Source organism: Boleophthalmus pectinirostris, unplaced genomic scaffold, assembly GCF_026225935.1.
Source record: "Boleophthalmus pectinirostris isolate CB_2022bp ecotype Guang Dong unplaced genomic scaffold, ASM2622593v1 HiC_scaffold_10, whole genome shotgun sequence".
Lineage (NCBI taxonomy): Eukaryota > Metazoa > Chordata > Actinopteri > Gobiiformes > Gobiidae > Boleophthalmus > Boleophthalmus pectinirostris.
The window spans coordinates 17,763,027-17,783,582 of record NW_026570971.1 but is presented as its reverse complement, the minus strand read 5'-3'; the positions used below and the strand labels follow the sequence as shown (position 1 = coordinate 17,783,582).

The 20,556-nt window shown below is 40.6% G+C and overlaps 1 protein-coding gene across 2 annotated transcripts in view; it reads right to left on the bottom strand.

Annotated features, from left to right (window-relative positions):
* Positions 1–20,556, bottom strand: part of ralgapa2 (Ral GTPase activating protein catalytic subunit alpha 2) — a 58,333-nt gene that overhangs the window by 12,417 nt on the left and 25,360 nt on the right. For both annotated transcript variants that reach the window (XM_020919611.2, XM_020919612.2), the window contains exons 29-38: positions 18,379–18,489; positions 17,958–18,026; positions 17,654–17,791; positions 15,522–15,699; positions 13,389–14,196; positions 12,697–12,768; positions 12,478–12,601; positions 12,239–12,394; positions 9,066–9,224; positions 7,829–7,956 (exon numbers count right to left, since the gene is read on the bottom strand). In XM_020919611.2, coding sequence (XP_020775270.1) covers positions 7,829–7,956; positions 9,066–9,224; positions 12,239–12,394; positions 12,478–12,601; positions 12,697–12,768; positions 13,389–14,196; positions 15,522–15,699; positions 17,654–17,791; positions 17,958–18,026; positions 18,379–18,489 — 1,943 coding nt within the window. The remainder of the gene's footprint in view (positions 1–7,828; positions 7,957–9,065; positions 9,225–12,238; positions 12,395–12,477; positions 12,602–12,696; positions 12,769–13,388; positions 14,197–15,521; positions 15,700–17,653; positions 17,792–17,957; positions 18,027–18,378; positions 18,490–20,556) is intronic.

Sequence of the window (20,556 nt, the reverse complement as noted above, 5' to 3'; positions counted from 1 at the left end):
AGCTGCACATCATACACGCTAACAAATATGCAGCACAATTCTACTTTACTTCCTGTTACTTGAATTGCACAGACAATGGATCTTCGCATTCAGCTGCCACCAACTTGAACTTTTTATTAAAAGTCAAATGAAGATGAAAAATAGAAGAGCAGAGTGGACTATCTGATTATACACACATTTTACATGTCTTCCTCTCTGGTTAAGGCAGACATAAGGAAGGGGCTGTCATAATAAAAAAGTAATATCAGCTCTTCTTAAAATACTGCTTTTAGTCAAGTAGGCCAGGATATAATCTAATCTATTTGACAAATCTGGGATCAAGACTGACACTTTAATTGGCAGACATGTGGCAATTCTGTGTCATGCCAAACACGTAGCTTTGATTTGAACCCCAAGACAACACAGTAGACCAGCACTGATGAAATATTAAAACTCAATGAATGAAGGCTTCTGCAATTTTAATGATGTTTGTGGCATGTGGCATAGAATATCTGTAATGTGTTAAGGCCAAGGATGACTGGCCACCTCTCAGCCAATACATGCGGCTGATAAAGTCCCTTGCTCGCTCATTGCCCCCTCTATGAAAGGTTCATTAGGCCAATTAGCCTGCCTGTCCCTATGCAAAATGCCAGGCATTTAACGAGAATGATAATGATTAGCACCAAGTTACATGGGTACAGAGTTGGGAGGTAGTACCTTCATTTGTACTCAAACACATTCTTGGCATATTTAAGTAATGTCATTGTAATTACAAGTGAAAAATATGTCAAAATAAATGCTTCAGGGAGCATTTATCAATTGGATGTATTAAGAAAAAGAGACAGTGAAGGACTGACAAATAGTTTAGAGGATCTGCTCTCCAGATGCCTTATAATGAACAAGCGCAGTGAGTCTAACCAAAATGACATACTGCATAGAATACTGACAACAACACACACCATTACTGTGGCCTAAACTGAGACTCATAACATAAATTAGGCACAGTGCTCTACTAGCTATAATGTGGTGAGGAGGATCAAGGATGGAGCTATATGCATGTATACAAGACACAAACCACAGACAAAACCTTGGGCAAAAAAGAAAATGGATTACTGTGTTGGCAACAGCTTTTTGCTAATCCTCAGCCCTAGGCTATATTGTGCAGTCAAGCAGGCTATTACATGGCAACAATTAGGGGGGCTGAAGCCCAACACCTGGTCATCTCCTTTTCTGGCCCTTCAGTGGCAGCTGACTATACAGTCTTATAGCCAGGTGGCCCTCCTTCAATAACATTAGCTAGTCACTCCAGGGTTAATCAGGACCTTACTAACATCCAAAGGCTATATGCAGACTTTCATTCAGATAGCTCATGGGATGAGGAGGGCTTTTCCAAAAAAAAGTGTTCTCTCAGACACAAACAACCTAAATAAAAGTTGTGCAACCTGTACAATGAAAAGTTCAGTACACTCCTGGCCTGGTAAGCTCCCAGCATGGCGACTGTGCACCTTGCACATTAAATTGGACCTTTTTATGGGTGGACGAAAACAGATGGAGGAGCAGGAAGTGCTATACATCCACTCAGACAGGACTGCCAGCATCGGGGGGAAGGGGTGCAAAAAGGGGGGGTATCGCATCGTCAGATACAAAAACAAGTGGGTGTAGCTAGAGCAGCCCATGCTATATCTGTACAAAGCCCCATTCCAAAGCCCTCTGGCTTGAAGATCTGAGGGTAAATAACTCTCATTAGAATAACAAAAGCTATAGATTTGTACCCAAATCAGCTCGAGCCTCATCAATAGTAATTAGAGGTTATACATAACTAATGAAGATGTGTTGCCTACAATAAACAAAGGTACTGAGTGTGGGGGGTTTCTAAATTTAGTGTGGGGATAAGTGGACGTCTGTATTGCAAGGCTTCTCATCAGAGTGAACAATCAGAGTAAACAAGCTAAATCAGTAACCCATTCATTAATACTTCAACAACTTTCAATATACTTAACATTTAGTGTATTATCAACTTTCAAAACACAAGACAAGTATGTCCCAGTACCTCCCTTTTATCCTGACACACTATTATACTGATTAGTATTATCATATCAAAGGCTAATTCAGGAATAAGGGACTCACAACGCAATGCAGTGGATCCTTAATTTAAGTCATATCCTTGTTTTTTTGTCTGTCAGTCCATGCAGAAAATGTGATTCAGTGGTAAAATGCAAATGCTGAGGTACAAGGACACCCTTTAAAAAGACAACAATGGTGTAAGGACACTACAGAAGCAGACGTAGCCTTTGAACCACTAGAGCGGCATTATTCAGCAACTTATACATAATCAACTCATTCCTAGTAAGCAACTCATATTTAAGAGGAAGTCCTGCCTTCAAATCCAAACAGCCTTTAGAGACAAAAGCAGCTAATAATGTCATAACATGTCTGCATAGGTCAGCGCGGACTCAGGGCCACACCACAGTCCAGGAGACTCCAGTGAAGAACGCTGAGTGACATTTCACTGACATTTCCCAGCAGCATTCAGTGTGAAAGCGTGTTAAGTCAGCGTCAGAAATATCTATGGATATGCTTGAATGTGAGGCGGGCGTTAAGGGATGCAGGTTCTTTCAGGGGACGGTCAGAGCTCTGGGGCTAGTGATGAGGAGTCTGGGGCCTGAGAGATTGAATGGTAATCACTGGAGCACAGATAATGGATGATTGAAGGCCCTTTCTAGCCGCTGTTGGATTTCAATATCAGAGAGGCCCTAGAATTGGAATTCTTATCAGGGGCGGTGTGTCAAACAAAAGAGAGCCGAGCGTGAAATATGGGGTCCAACTCAGGCACACGACCATGGCGATTAGCAAAGGATAAAAAAGGCCGCACAGACAAAAGAGGACAGCTTTAGCCGGACAAAGAGCTGTCCACTCTGCCTTGTACCAAGAGACACAGAGAGGAGGAAGAGATAGGACGCTCTGGAAGAATAGGAAAGGACAAGTTACTGAGAATCAGGGATGATATAAACAGTTTTCAAGACTGATTTGAAGAGGGACATTAGGAACACAACAATTAAGACATTTAGCGGCCTTCTTAAAATCAATTTAAAAAAATGTACCATTAAAAAACAACAACAAATAATTCCCATTCATGCTTAGAGATACTTAATACTCTAATTTGTTAGGATGCTTATTAAACCCCTCTCCAAGAACCCTTCTCAGACAAAAGAGGGGAAAACAAAACATAACTAATCAATGAGAACGCACCCATGGAGGAAGGGTGGTGTGGGGGGCAAGAACACGCAGTAACCACAGAGGAGTAACAGCTTCTGACTCTGTGTTGCAGTAGCTGGCAATGGGGTGGAGGAAGAAAGTTCATTAATTAAACAGGGCTAGGGAGAACAGATGGAATGGCTAGCTTGATGCTAATCACTAAAAGCAGACAGACAGGTTTTTACACCCCTGCTAATAGAAGCAAAACCATCAAGCAATCATCAAGTCTTTCCAATGACAAAGATGTTCCACCTAATCTGTTTGTGAGCAGGACACAAGAACTGGTGAACCAATCAGTGCAGCCGCTTGGGCTGGGAAATCTGATAGATATATACAGAAATACTACTAATAAATTATACAGGATTTACAAGATGTACATACTGCAAATCTTCAATCAGTTATTATGTACTAAATAATGTTTCATCACTAACACAAGAGTACCCATTGCAAATAAAAGAAATGTATTTATTTTGCTTCACACAAAAACATAAATGTGAGATATATTGTACAATAGACGGAGAAAAGGAGGAGGAGGGGTGCAGTGGGGATCAAGTTAAAAATGCACAGTTTACATTCACATTCATTAGACATACAAGATGGAAATCGGGTATTATTTTGTATTTTTTTATTTACTCATAAAGCTTAGAATGAATATCCTACAGCAAGCGATTTGCTAAAGCAGTGGATACACACCCAAATAGGCCAACCAGCACAACAGTTTGACACCAGCAGTGTATGTACGGTTGTGAGGCGGGGCCCGGGCCCCTGCTGTTGGCCGTCTGGTTCCACGCCTGCTCTACCTGTGTTTAAAAAAGGGGCGGAAGGGGAGGCCCCATGCTCAGACCAGAGAGTACAGGCTGGGCTAGCCTCAGCCCCAAGGGCTTTGAGGGTGTCGGTGCCATACAGCCAGAGCCTTTTGTTGCAGGAAGGGCGGCAAGAGGAGGAGGAACTAGTGTGTATGTGTGTATTGAGGGGGGCTTAAAGAAAAAAAAAATGAGTAATGCTATGAGTCATTCTACATTAGCAGCAGGGGAGGGAGAAAGGGATAGGGGGGTGAGGGGAGGAGGGAATACTTTTGCATGTTGTATGAAGCTAGACGCCATATGCCATGCGAGCAGAACTGCATTCTGAGTCAAGGCTCTTGGTCTGACAAGCCTGTGCTTGCCCATTCCACACCCCCAAAACTACCCCTGCCTCCCTAACTAACACCCTCCTCCCACTGGATCTTCACTGGTTCCAGCAAAGGGTTAGGCAATTGCTTCGGTTGTACATGAACTGTGTGCAGCGAACTTGTGTGTGCATATTAAGGGGGGTACTCAGTGATCTGAACACATCGGACATTGTGGTGAGTCCCTGCAGGAACAGCTGGTCAGCTGGAGAGTGGGGTGGGAGAGTAGGGATAAGGAGGGGGACAGAAGAGAGGCAGTGCGCTACACTGATAATGGGATTAGGTTAAAACATTCAGAGGGGTTCCTTTCCCTGTCAGCCTCCAAATATTGTGTATACTCTTAACTCTTCCACCAAAGCCACAGTACCTCTGAACTGGTCACCATGGTCAGCTCCAAGAAAAAATGCAAACCCATACCAGTATCTGATGAAGCAATGAAAATTATAAAGACAAAGGCAAAGTAAGAGGCAACGGACTATATGTCTCTGCTTCCTGTTGACACATAAAAATTTAACATAAGCAGGAAGTCAGGTAGTTATGACCCAGTCAGCTAAAACTACGAGAGCGAAGCATTAAATGATAACCCCGGCGTCTCGCTGTGCCCAGTCAAGCACCGTGGTCCACAGTGATACAGACTGCTGAGTATTATCCATTAGACTGCTGACAGTCATGGCACAACAGCTGGCAAATTAGACCTATCAACGATGCTAAATAATTCATGTGAGACAACACTAACATGGCAGATCCTATTCATGACATCCAATCATGCATGCAAACACTTTAAACTCTGTGAGGTGTGGAATCTTACAGTCACTGTCCAGTTTGGACAAAACATTGTGAAAGAAAGAACATGACCAAGTAAATGTTCATAAGCAAATTGTTATTGTTTAATGGTATTATTATGTTAGGGCTGCTATAATGGGAATTCAAATCCATTGTGTTTTGAGTTGGGAAGGTGGAAATAATCTCACGTGAGGTTGGGACACCACAGACTGCAGTGGGCTTTCTGGGTTTCACTCAAAACCCACCTCCCGCTTCCTACATCTGCACACAGACATAAACACACATTCACATAGCTCCTAAAAGCCTGGCTTGCATGACTGGTGATGGGCAGAAACAGATTATGGTTATTGATCAAAGCCTGTAGAAGTGTGTGTGTGTGCGCGCGTGTGTGTGCACGTGCAAGCTTGAGTGTGAGTCAAACTACAAGTAAGGGACTAAGGATGTGCAAAACATTGATTTAGACCAGTAGGGAAGCAATGTCTATAAATCAGGGTCAGTTCCACATCGCCTCACCTATTAGAAAACTGCTACCTCCAACATGCATTCAGCTGTACTACACTGTTCAATATACATGTTCCTTTTAAAAGCGTGTGGATGGAGAAATTTTATATAGCATGTGAATCTTTGAAAACAAGTGGATGAGCGTAATGATAAACAACGTCTAAGCTGAAACACATTGCTTGTGAACAAATACACAATAATGGTTGAATAAATGCCTAAATGGTCTTCGACTGTACATTTTGTGGCTGCTAGCATTCAGGATGCAAAGTGCTGGGCATAAAATTCTCTCATTGTACCAGCTGCAACTTCCATCAGGCAAATAAATAAATTAAAAAATGTCTGAAAAAGAAGCCTGCGATATGGTGCCTGTTCACCAAATCTAAAACACAGTTCAAAAAGTAAAATGTAATTAAAAATATGGCCCTTATATTAGATAATATTGCGGTCAAAGTGGTAATTTAAGGGCAGATACAAAAAGAGTGATTTCTGCATTTGACTGAATCTTTGCCGATGCTGTTGGCCATTTTCAGTATCAAATCCTATTAGTCTAAAAGATTTGGTGAGCGATGCAGTGGACTGTTGGAGTCCTCTTGAGCCTTGTGACAGAGAGAGAGTAGGGCACAGCTCCATACTGGCCTTTTATCTGTACACACAGGGGTCATATAGCTTCTCTTTGAAGAAATATTCAACTAATTACCTTGGAGAGTGTTCTCACAAGCAAGAGCAGACTGTGGATTATTGAAGCTTATACAGGATAAACTAAAGGGTAAGGGTTTTTATGATATCCAGCATACTTACAAAATGGCTCATTCTTGCACTGAAATTAAGAATCAGACAATATAAATGTTTGAAGCATCTAAAATGAAAACAATGATTTAACTTTTACTTTGCATTCTTGTCCAGTTGAAAATTCTGAGTAGTCAAAGTTGCATTTGAATCCTGCTTTAAAGACGTAGGTCTGAATATCAAAATAAATGGGACTTCAAAACGGAAGCTGTGGTGCTGTCCATCAGTATAATTTAACATATCCATTTTTAACAGTCCAGTAGACAGCCCTAAAATACTTAACGCCTGCAGTGTGTTTTGTTCTGCACATTTATTCATCTCCTCGTTTGGAGTGCATGAGGGTTGGCAGCATATCAGTGCCAGAGCTCCAGAGGCAGTGCTTATCTGTGCTCATATGATGTGTCTGTGAGGACAGCCTCTCTGCTGAGGAATGCCAGGTGAAGCTTCAGTGGCCCTGTGCATCCATAGCATCGTAGTGTCCCCCTCTCACAGCCCGAGGCTCAGAGGCAGCCTGTCCCCCCTGTAGCACACTAGGCTAATTCACTTGGCGTTGGGTAACAGACATCTGTCACTCAGGATGCCCCGAGGGACACAGAGACAAGGCCCGGAAAGTGAGTGGGGAGGGCATTGGATGTGATGCATTTTATAACACATAGAGCAACAGACATACTTCCACACAGCTAAATATAACATTTGCTGATAAGATTCTAAAAATTACCCATAATAAAATTTCATACACACAGCACCTTTGCATCAGACCAGTGTACACATTATACTTTTTGACAAATGAAGTCTCCTTGGGGGAGGTTTCTATAGCAACCGCCAGAGGGGCAGCGTGGTTCTGGCGAGGCGGTGCTGTACATGTTGTCCAAAAAGGAGTTGGGCGTTAGGGAGATCAGGTTTCTCCCTCCAGGGGCCATACTGACTCGACCCCCCCATCTAACCACCCCAACTCTCTGCTGCTGGCATTCACATGCTAATTCATCTCCATTGGTGATTACACTCCCTTTAAACCAACTGACAACTACAGCTGGAGTCTGACTCTTAACGGCACACGATTGGATGGAGGGGTGGAGTCTTGACAGCTCGTGTGTAGAAAAGTGTTTACATGAACTTTTATGCATCCAATGAAATTTCATAGTAGGGATTTTCGCCAACATGTTCAATTCATATTTCTGTAACACAGTACATCTATTTTAATCAGAAACATATCTATGCCAGCACTGAATCAAAAAACTTATAGTAAATAGTTCACCTAAACCATACTGGAAATTTGCATCAATAGGTCTGTGTGTCTAAAAACAAGACACTAAAAACAAAACAAAACAAAACAAAAAGTTAGAAGAGAAAGGATACAAGCTCTGGTAGAGCGTGAGCCGAGACTTGACAGCTCTACTGGCATTGATGCACGTTGCGCGCACCAAGCTTGGCAGGAGGGTCCCAGTAATGATGGCACCATCGAACAGGGGGCCAAAGAACGGAACCTGCAAAACAATTTATTGTTTATATTAGATACAATAAATGTACCAAAACAAATGACAAAACACATGACTGAAGAACAATACATATAACATATGCTAATATTTAGTGGGACTATTTAGCTAATTGAAATATATAAATAAATGGATCACAAAATTAAGAGGGGGGTGTCTGCAGGTTTACGACACCTGAAAAGTCACTACCGGTACTTATAAAATAACAAAGCTAATACAGCAGTGCCGACGTTTTTGTGCTAATATCAACAATAGTGTGCACTATCTCAGTGGCCTATTTCACTGGAATAAAGTGCCTAAAAACAAATAAAGAACAACAATCCATACATGTGTCAGACTTTGTCAGACACAGACTTTGTAGAATATCGTCTGCCTGCAAAGGTATAAAAACAGAAGGCTAATTACTTGTTATTTCCTGTTTATAATAGTGGTGTAAAGTGCATTACAACAACTGGCACCCCTGAATATATCAAGATGAGGGCTTGATTAAAACCTTTTTGTTGTTGCCATTCCCAGTGTTAACCGTTGGTCCATCTGTTTGGGGCAGGGGTTAAAGCTAAAATTGGATTTTTCCCAACTTTGCATGACAACCACATATATCTGATGCCAATCAACGTTAGGTGAAAGAAATTAAAATGACAATCAATACAAAACAATGTCCTCATATTGAGCAACTGAACAAATACAAAAGCACAATATGCAACTTGGGGACAGAGTTTAAGTGTGGGTACATGCATATTGGAAAGAGGCCCTTAATCATTCAAGCTTCGTGATCATTGACCTGGAAGTTAATGCAAATGTCGAAGTTATTCAATAATGTCTTTAACTTGCCTAATTACAACAATGTTATGTGTTCTATTATACTGAGCATTTCTGAGTGGGTACTGGATAATAATTACAAAACTGTTATGTTAAACTAAGACTATTACCATAAATGACATACTATATAAAAGTCACATATAAGCTGTTCATTTTTTCTACAAGTAAAAATCTAGAAAAACAAGGTGAAAAATCTAAAAGTAATTCTACAAAGTATAGGCACCATCTCAGAGAGCACATTCCCACAGTGTGTCTACACTCTGTGCCTATGATTTCTTTACCTGCGGCTTCTTTATTATCTGGATGAAATACACATGGTTCTTCATTGGATAGATGATTATCAGCACATCTCCAAAGTCTGTGGGGATGATGCCGCGGCGGTAGTCCCTGGAGTGCTCCGACCACACTATGTGCACCTCATCATTTCCCAGGTGACGCAGCTGCCAAACAAACAAAATCAGCCTAATCAAGGGCCTGGCAAAACAGGTAATTTTCATCTCTATGGTGATGATAATAAGAATGCAAATTTATGGCAATAAGGATAAGGCAAAGGGTTTAAATCAATCACAGAGATAATACATAGGCAAGAGCAATATACTGTAAATAGCAAGTCATCTTTAAATGCATATAATTTTTTGGGGTATTTATTTATTTTTTATTTCAGTACTGAATTTATGCCACTATATTCTGACAATGACACTGCAGGTGCAAAAACAACCTGACTGAAACCCAGTGTTAGGTAAACAGTGATTTAAATAAGGGGTTTGGCACAATTGACCTCTTTTTATAGCCTTTTTATTACACATTCAAATTGCAGACACAAATGCACAAAATTGGTCATTTAAAACAATAATTCAAATCCAATTAACTCCTCCATCAAAGTTTAAATTGCTTCCCACTACCACTCTATTCAGAAACCAAAATGAGACTGGTCAAAACAAGATACACTTTAATAGCAGGAAATTGTAAAAAAAAAAAAAAAAAAAAGTAAGCAGCTTTTTATTTTCTAAAGGAATAAAATACATGAACAGAGCTACTTTGTATAGTCAAACAGAACATACTCCTGAACAACTATTCGGCTGGTGAATAAAGCTTAACCTTTTCTAAGATATCCTTTACAATGACAAGCGGGTCTCCATTCATGAGAAAACATCTGCCAGTGTACTGGGTCTTAATGAGCCATTAGAAAACATGCCCTTGTCACCAAAAATGTAATTAGCACATTCTATTAAAACCCTTAATTATGCTAGGACAGTAATCTTAAACAAACCCATGCATGTTGATGACTGGTGTACAACAGTACAGGTTGTCTGTCCAAGGATTAGCCGTGCCAGCAGTATCCAGGTCAGTCACTGGGGCAATTTGATAGAAAATGTTAAATACGCATTAAATCTCAGCATTTGGAGGGGCTGAAATATAAGCTTAATAAAGATGCTGATGCTCCGGCCTGTCTTTTGGACCAATTCATCACACCCTTCGGTAATTACAATGCCTGTGGCCTGTTCCTTTGGGTTCTATATTACGCATTATCACACCTTAGCATGCTAGTAACAATAGAAACAGTAGTTTAGCTCAGAGCTTTTTGGTATTTAAAACACCATTCTGTGAGGCGACAAACAATAGCTGCTAGCTTCAAAGTTGGTTATTAAATAGAGATGCTTTGTAACGATTTAAGTGCTGAAAGGAGCAGGACAAATATGATGAAAATAAATGGACCAGGGTGTTAACTGGCTAAATATGTAGCATTACTCAAACCCTCCATCATGTCATCAGCAAACCTTTTCCAAACACATAATTGGAAGTGGTTGATACCACAAAAGTCAGCTGCTACTTGTAGCATGAAATTCTGGATGCCCAAAATTGAACTGAGGAATTTATGCTTGCTCTTTTCCCACTGAGTTTTACCTCTTCACACTCTGCAAGTAGCAAGTGTGCAGACTGCTGGGGTAAAAGTGCCAAGTAAATCTACAAAAACAGTAACCTGATTCAAGAAAGTTCAAGACAGTATTTCTAATCTGTGTTTACAGCAACCTCTTCATCTAACTGGATCTTGGACAAACTTAATCAATTTAAACTAAAATGTTAACAGCATAAGGATGATGCTAGAATAGTTAAAATAGTGGTTAAATGTGAAGAAGGTGGGCTAAAAAAGACAGGAGGGGGATAGATCTGAGGTGTATGGCCTGATGAATTTTCCTTCCCAGCAGGATATTGTATGAGAAGATTGGCAGCATTGGCAGGGGCCTTGCGGCTCATTTCTTTGTGCTAACTGCTACTGGTGCTCCACAGTTCAGAATCCCACGGCAGAACCCAATCGATCGTTCCTGTGGCGGCAGCAGGAATTGGATAAAAAGATCCTGCCGGCATCCGGCCGGCGCCTGCCCTAGCAGGGAAAGCTAATGGCTGAATCCAGGCTCTGGTCACAGCACTGAGGGAGGGGGGCAGGAGCTCGCAGAATCATAGTCATTACCACAGCAGCACATGCCCTCTCCTCACTCATGCGCCTGCAACTCTCTATTCCACCGGCCGGCTTGGCCAGGGTCACTAATCAATGCCTGCACTCCAAAGTCACACCTCCTGATCACAGTTTAACACAGAACTGAAGCCTACAGCAACACAGGACTTTGAACTATGCAGCCATTTCACTGCATACAAAAAGAACTCTTTATCTCCTATTGGTCTTCTATTTCACCCATGCACATCACTTTATACCTCTAGAAGTACCACTGAAAAGAATGCCTTAACATTTGATGGCGTTTTACACATAAACCCCCAAGCCCTGTTCATCGGAGGAACTCGAAGTCACATATATCTATGTTAATGCAGTCCTACAGGAGACCTAAGATTTCACATACAGGTGCTGACCTACATCTCCAGCATGTTAATTAGGCTCACCTCCTATCAGGTTGTTCACATCAATAGTATGCTTGTCTAATGTAAGTGTTATGTAAAAATAACTAACTTTACATTTAAAACCTAAAAGAGCCATTTTATAATCAGCTGAAGATTTACACTTTATTGTTACATCACTAAATATATTGGAACTCTGCACCTCTAAAATCCTTATATTTGAGTCGGCCCCCAAAAATCCATATGGATCAGGTTCTAATATGAAATGCAAAATGCAAGAATCACATGCATTTCAGAACATGTAGAGGTCTAAAGTACAAGACTTTTCTAAAACTGCAGGATATTTGTTCTTTGTATAGGACATTCTATTACTATGTAATCACAGCCTTTGCTTTTTTTGGCAATTGTATCAGATTAAATAGTTTTGCGATATACTGAGCAGCCCTAGTGTACAGACAAAAGAAACTTTACAGCATAAAGATCCCTTCAGTGTAGCAGCTGCTCAATTTTTATGGGGACCACTACTTGCCCTTCTCATACATTTAGAAAAACATCTAAAAGTTTTTTTTGTAGAGGTTAAAATAGTACTGAAGTGAAAATGTACCTTCTTGGTGAGACAATCATCAGAATCTGATGGCATTCGCGTTGAGACATGAAAGATGGCTTCCATGGTGGAGGTAGCATAGTAAGGAGCTGTTAGACCTGTGCTGCCATTCCTCTGGAGCCCACCCATAAAACCACAGTGTGTGGCCAGGTCCACCTTTAACAAAAAACATTATTATGTACAAGAAACAATTAGTTTCAGTCAGTACAAAATGATGATCACATAAGAGTAAGTTGTACCTCCCATCCAAGGCCTGAAACAAAATCCTCATAGTCCTGACTGCCGGCGCAGTTGGATAAGATTGAGCACTTATCCTCTTGACCTTCACCGATGTAAAACACAGCGATCTTGTGGGTCTCACGACTGCATTAGATACATTTAAACAACCATTTAAATATGCACACGATTTGATTAATAAACACAGTTTCCTTTTTGGACTGGAAAAAAATAATCATTACCACTGTCTTGAATCCAAGTTCTTCAATTCCCGCAACAGTTTGGAGTTTTTCTTCAGCAAATGAAAACTTTTCCTTTAAAAAACAATGGAAAATATTTAAATGAAACAATATTCTTGACTAAATTATCCAAAGATCCCTAGATAATCAAAGACAAAGGGTTCAGGTGCAACCGGCAACCTCTTTTTTACTTGCTTGACTATCACCATTAAGAGGTGTAAGCTTTTAATTTACGGGCAACCATGGCAAAGAGTGGCTCTGCTAGACCTCAGCGAAAACAGCTGGGCACTTCTACCCTGTGGAGAGAAGATTAAGAATCTCTCCAGTGGGCTTTCAACTCTACTCCTTTTTGCCATGAACAAATATATGTAACAGCAGCACTGCAGTTTGTTTTTCTGACTTTCTAATATAATAAAAGAGAAGGCCAAATTAAATAAAATAAAAAATAGCTAAATATATTTTTTTGTGTTTTCTCTTTATTCATTTTTTCCCCCTGATTTTCACTCATAATACAGATAATAACTATGCAAAAAAGAACAAATTAAAAAGTTATTCTGCTAAACAACTGACCATAAAGAAGCATACTGGCTGAATTTTAAAGTCATTTGTTATTTTGTGTTATTTATTTTTTTGCGCAACATCCTTTGAAAAAATCTCTATTGTAGGAATTATAATATCAAGGCTGTATAGAATACCTGCGGTCCCAAGAGTTCATGCCGAGGTCATTGAGAAGCAGCCGGCAGAAGTAGAAAGGAGCTTTGGGTTCCTGGTGGGAGGGTTCTCTCTGGAGGGCGGCCCTATAGCTTACATCTGCATCCCACTTTCTCACCTGGTCCTCCTCCTGCTGAGTTTGTTGAAGAATGGCCTCTAGAATGGCTCCCTCTTGTTCCAGATTCATGCCACAGGGCGAAGGAGCAGGCTGATTGAGCTGAAGCTGTGGGTGGGGCAGGCACTCTGGGCTGGTGTACCCCAAATCCTCCAAAAGCTTATCAAGGATGTCTAGCTCCTCATTGTCACTACAGTTCGAAAATGACTGTTGTTTTTTATAAGTTCCTCTTGATGTGGAATGAGACGGACATTGAGTGAGTCGAGCAGTGGGTGAAAGGGGGATATTTATAGTGGCTATATCAACAGAATCTTCATGGTTAGTGCAGTAAAGGACTGAACCATCCCAGGAGTATTTGCCTGAGATATCCCGGACAATGACCCGTACTTGGGAGGAGGAAGTTGGGGGTTGGCCAACGGTGTGCTCGTCCGCAGGGATTTGTAGATAGGACACCAAAGTGCTGTCATTAAAGACAAACAACTGCAGGTTTGGGCTTTTGAAGACCTCAGAGGAGAGCTCAGATGACTCCACGTATGGGTTGTCATGATTTTCACTCACAAGGCTATGCAGAAGTGCTGGACCGCCGCTCAGAGGGTGGTGGCCAAGATGGTTGACCAGGTGTGTCATGACCATGCGCGCAGTAAGAGGAATTACCTCCATGCTTCGCCGACGCTTCTCTGTCCCAAACAGCAGAAATAAAGACCATGAAGCAAGAGCATAACAGGGTAATAAGAAACATAAAATTATAGTAAATGGTGTCATTAAATTTTAAGGCAAGAAAATGCAGGTGAACATGAAAACAGTTATTAAATATTCCTTGTACTATGACAAATATAGGAATACAAATTAGAGCCCTCATACATAAACTAACCAAACATGCTTTTATTTCCAAAATTGGCCCGGGCTTCAATGAGTGTCTCAAATTAAAAAGTTAACTCCACATTATTGTTAAGTGTAGTTATGTGTATTTTAGAGATGTGCCATATAATATGAATAGTAAGGGACTTGGGTACCATTAGGTAAATGTGCAGCATCTAATCATGACAAAAATATAACTTTACATCTGTTCATTGTAGAAAAACTCAATAGGCTTTTCAAAGACTGGCTGAGTGCTAATGAGAACCACCGTCTTTACAGGGTGATGAATAGGACGTGAATTGCATTTATGTAAATGTACAGTTTTTTGTTGTAAGTGAACAGCATGCCATGCTTTATTCTGCAGAGATGTGGAAAAACAAGAAGATGCGCTCCTGCATTGTGACAGTGCTATCAATACCATTATCCCCATCAAAGTGGAAAAAGCTCTTCAGAAAGCAGGCCAAGCTGCATTAGAGATGCACTGGCCTTTTGATGTGACTTGATCAATATGAGGTAGGGGCATGAATATAACCAAGTCGGCACTCTTTGGTTTGCCCTTTTGATAGCGTTTTGTTATCTCATTTAAGACTGCAGCTGTGTACCAAAACGCAGATATGTGGTAAAATGTCTCAGCTAAAAGCAATACTTTAAATTTCTCACATTGTTTCAGCAATGCAAGCATGCACCATGTAGTTGGACTCAAAAGATTTTTTTTAGAAGTTGACTACATAGAGAAAAATATACTCTCTATTCCCTAATGGAATCACAAGGTCGCAAAGAGAAGCAAAAAAAAAAATCACATTTTATCTAAACCCCATAATGGGTCTTCTCTCAAGAGATGAGCACTAATGTGAATGTGAATCCTTCTCCCTCTGATGGTTGATTTCCTTTTCATACATTTAATAAGACATTAACATTTAATGGAAAGGCTCCAAATGGACTTCCATTTCGTTTGTAGAATATTTCAGTTGCTCCAGGGAACATATGTAAAAAACTACAGTATGCTAGAAAGTCACATAAAACCTGACTATTTTTATTCAATACAAACATAGAGACATGATGTTTGACCACTGAAGACATATGGGTGGTGGAAACTATTCCCACACAAATGCAGTACAAACGCAGAATTGCCACATGCTCTTACCTTCTGCAACAGTCAGTAGATTTCCAAAGTCTGTGGTGGTTGTCTGGGAGGGTGCGGGCTCACAGCTCTTAACCTGACCCAACATGAGGTCATAGTCAGTCGACAGGTCTGACAAACTCAGGAGGTAGTGGCTCTGCTGGGTGTACAGATTGGAGCCGAACACACAACTGTGCAGTACCTAAGAAAAGAACATGGTGATATTGTTTGACCGACTTACATCTGTAACTTAATCATAATCCAAGGTCTATTGCATTTTATTGTAACACTGAAGGCACAACACAAAAAAAAACAAAAAACGTTTTTGCCTCACAGCAAAAAAGTTCCAAGTTTGGTTCCTGAATCGTGTCAGTATCCTTGTGGGTTCCCAGAGGTGTTCCAGATTCCCCCTTCACCCATAAAAACATGTACAGGTGGCCAATTCCCCAGATTGGCGCTGACAAAAAATTCTGAGTCAAGATCTACAATTTAAGATTGGGCGCCTCATTGCGGTCACCCACTCTTACTGGACTGCTCTGGTTTAAGGATGGATCAGTTGCATGAGAGATATATTGCTATGGGAACAATGAAATCTACAAATACAAAAATGCAACTGGAACACGATTCAACATGTTTATAGAGCAATAGAGAATGAGGAGTGGACCTACCAACCAATTCCTCCTGTAATGTGTAAGTGTATTGATCAGCACAACAGATGGTGAAGCAACCGTTGGCAGGTCTGAATAAGATGCACTGGGGCAGTTGATTAAAGGTTTACACTGATTTAATTAAGAAATCATCCTTGTCCTCAGCCATAAACATCTACAGAGACACACCAATAAGCAGGGTCTGAAACACCTGTATACTGAACTCATTAGCCACAAGTTCGAAGGGGCAAAATAAATGTACCGCATATGCAAATGAAGGGGCCTCTTATTCAGGGAGGAGTAACGTGGGTAGAGCCATGCACTTGCTAATCCTATTCAGTACACCCATGTGCTTACACTTGGCTGAAAGATGCTCAGAGAGGCAGGGATGCCCTGCCATCTGAAACTGTATTGTGTGGGGAAATGTAGACAGTATGTATAATTCTACCAAGCGGACCTCAGAGCACATGGGGTGGGGGTTGGAGGGGGACTGGAGGTTTGATGCTAAAAAGACCCGAACCAAACAGCTGCTACACGAAAGCCCCAAAGAGCTTCCTCTGTGGAGAGGTGGAGAGGCAGAGAGGAGGGGGGGCACGGCTGTGCTTGACAACTAAGTGACTGCACTGCACTCCACATAGCAACAGTTCCTGCAAGGTAGCAAATAGCAAAAGCAGCACAGCGGAGAGCACAATATATCAACACATAAGTAAACATATGTGGAAAAAATAAAATAAAAAAATCAACCAATTATAACACAGATGTACGGTGCACTAATTTTGCTTACCCACCCCCCTCAGCTCTCCACACATACGTAATGCAGCTGGCCACTGAGGGAGGCAGAGAGAGCAGATGGACAAGCTTGAACTAAACTTCTATGAACTCACAATGAGGAACAACATCCCAGCCAGCTATAGGTGCAGAATCACAATGTTTTTAGCACCAAATATACACTTAATCTGATTTATAATAGACAATAAATTTTAAGAATGTCAATTTCTCTTAATCCATGTGTTATGCAAATGTACTGTCATTTCCTGTATATCCTGGTGGCCCAGAATCTTTGGTGTTCTGATAACTAATCATTGCTAATTCTCTTTGCCTTTGTAGCAGCTGCAGTCACTCTCATATTAAAGACATATTCCATTCAGATCTGTAGAACAAGCATTTATAGCCAGAGCTTATCAAGCGGACAAAAGGTCCCGTTTGAATAATTGGACCATTTCTTATCAGGGGTGACATCCTTACAAAGATCTGCTGTTGACCGCATCTGTCCAGACAGGAGGGAATGAATAATACCTCATTCATTTGAGTCAGCACTTATCCTCAGGGTCAGACCATAAAATAAAGGGAAAAATATAAGGGCCTATCACAAAAATGTGATTAATTTTTTTCTTTTAAATGTCACATTTGTGAAGTGAAGTTTGGGGTACCAAAACTGTATAAACTACTTCTTAAAATGTTCTGGAAAAAATGTTAAAAGTGTATTAATATGCTCATGTGTTTACCTACCCTGTAGATGTAGTCCAAAAGGGGGGCCTTCTGAGCATTGCACTCATCCAATGTTGGCATGGTGATGGGTTCAAGCAGCAGGCTCAGGGGAACAGCCATACACCAGTCCAACAGACACAGCAACAGAGACACCAGTAACTGGGGAAGAATATTTGAGATTTAGCCCACACTTAAAATAATTGGGGAAAGAAAACTACAAAGACTAAAACAGAAACATTCCAGTACAAATGCACCATTCCACCATGATAGCCACGAGGGCCTTTAGATCTTAGATATTTTACATCCCCTCCTTTTAAGTGGGTACCTTTTTGTCTGCCTCCACTGTTGAGTGCTCTGCGCTGGGTAACAAAAAGGCTATTGTGGCCACAAAGATCTGTAGTGGGACAAAACAAGGAGAAAGATAATTGGATGACACACTCCTATTCAGCAGCAGTGCAAGACACGTAATAAAACTGGAAGTAGTACCAAACAATTAAACATATAGATAAGGAAAAATGTATGGAATAATAATGCAAACAATGAAAAATATAATGAAGATTTGAGTTTATTATGCCTCTCCTCAATGCCAAATAAAAGCAATAAAAGCCAAAAACTTGGGCTATGTATATACATAGAAATTATAGAAATATAATTTATTGTTTTTAATGTTATTTAGCTTTTTAAAATAGACACATTTTAACCTAATATTTTATGCCAGACTGTTGGTGTATGTGTTTCATTTTTACCTCAATGATTTTCTTGGGCAGTGCAGTATCCAACTTCTGGAGATGTTCCCAGTGACAGATGAGCAACTGCAGCACATCGCAGGCTACATGTGCTACAGCTTTGTTCCCAAACTACACAAGACAGACCAAAAATCATTCAAATGCACATTTAAAAGACTAACAAACAATCACAGTTTTATTTTTAAACATAAAACAATGCAGTGCAACAATATAATGATATAGTAACTAGAGCCCGACCGATATATCGGTTGGCCGATATTACCAGCCGATATGGGCACCTGGAGCTTGCTGATAGGGCCGATATTTCACGTGGGCATGTGATACTCGTTAAAAATCTTAGACTCGCTACATTCTGTTCATTTAATCCAATTTACAGACAAATAAATATCCTAATATGTGGCTCCACATCAGTATTTATCTACGGAGTCATTTGTCTGTGTGTGTGTCCATACTGTCCCTGAACACACCAGAGTCATGTCACTCACGTGTGTTTGTTTACACGCGCAGACATAGATCCAAACGTTGAGATTTTTTTTTTTTTTAACGGACAATCGGTTTGAGTCTGGATTACAAGGACATGTATTAGTGCAGACTTGTGATGTGAGGAGGAGCCTGTGTGAGCGGTGAGTGTTGGAAATATGTCGACTTTGAAGCTAGTTTTGGTCATTTGTTATGGGTTAGCTGCTGTAGCTCCCGCTTCTATTGGTCTATTGTAAATTGACTACATTGGCCATATATTTGTTACTGGACCTGCACTGATATGTAAATGAGCTGTGAATAGACGTGTGAATTATGACATTTGCGCATATAATTAATTAACGCGGCGCGCACGTATTTACGGGTAAAGGCTAATAGCGCTAGTTTCTTTGCTAGTTATGGGTCGGTCGCGAACGAAATGGCTCTTAGAGCCGGCTCTTTGAAGCGAACAATGGGAGCCTGATCCTTATTGGGAGCTGTGTTTTCTCTTTCACTGTTTTTCTCTTCACGCCGTGTGCAGACTTGTGGTTTGACAGCGGCAGCAGCTGAAAACGAAACTTTGAGAAATGTGCGTGTACGTAGGATAAAAAACAAACTAGCATATTTGGCTGTAGTTTAGCATAAAATAAATAAACCAGGACTAATCTTGGGCACGAGATAGAGACCGAGTCCCGACACTCAGTCCTGGTTCAGTTTTGGTTTAGTCCTGTTTTACACATGGTCTAGATCTGTTTTAGTCCTGGTTTAGTCCTTTTTCAGTCCTGGTTTAGACCTGGTTCATTCCTGATTCAGTCCTACTTTAGACCTGCTTTAGACCTGCTTGCAACAAAACAATCTGAAGAGCCGCTTGGGAGCCAAAAGAACCAGCAGCTTTTAGTGAACCGAGCCAAAAGAGCCGGTTCTCTAAAAAGAACTGGAATATCCATCACTAGTGTCTAGAATATGATGCAAAAATGCCATTAAGCCAACCTACTGTCTGTAAATATGATGTAAAGAGGCAGAATAACAATAAATGCTGCCTAAATAAACCCAATTTAAAATCCACCAGAGTCAAACCTAAGTTTTTTAAACAATTCAACATTTACAGTGAATTTTTACATCACTAAATATAACGGTGATTATATTGGCTATCAGCAGCCCCAACTCCCATTATATCGGTTTCATATCGGCCACAGCAAAATCCATATCGGTCGGGCTCTAATAGTAACTAACTTCGTCAAAGTTTCTACTATCTCAAGACTAACTAATCAATGGCATCTTGCCAATTACAGGCAGAAAAACTCCCTAGATCAGTGGGAGACATGACTTTGCCAACATTCTTTATGTATTTGAAGAGAGTCATAAAAGCGGTAGAAAACATTACTGCCTTCAGATCAAGAGAGAAGGTTTAGGCCAAGTGTGATGAAATTTTGTGTAATTTTCTCTAAATTCAGCTTTTCACTTACTGTGCAGATAATCAGCATAATTTCATTTCCACTTCAAGCCATGGCTCATTTTCTCTGGGCTCATTGGAGGAAAGAATTGAGCTGTTGACAATTTTCTTTCAAATGTGGATTTCTTCAGTGATTTGAAATTCTTTGTGGAGAAATAGAATTTCCTATTTCTTCCAGCTGAATGCCTCTCAACATGTAACAAGGGCAGACAATGTGGGGAGTGCAGAAATGGCCAAACACAAAAAGGGGCCCTGAGAGTTCAGCACCT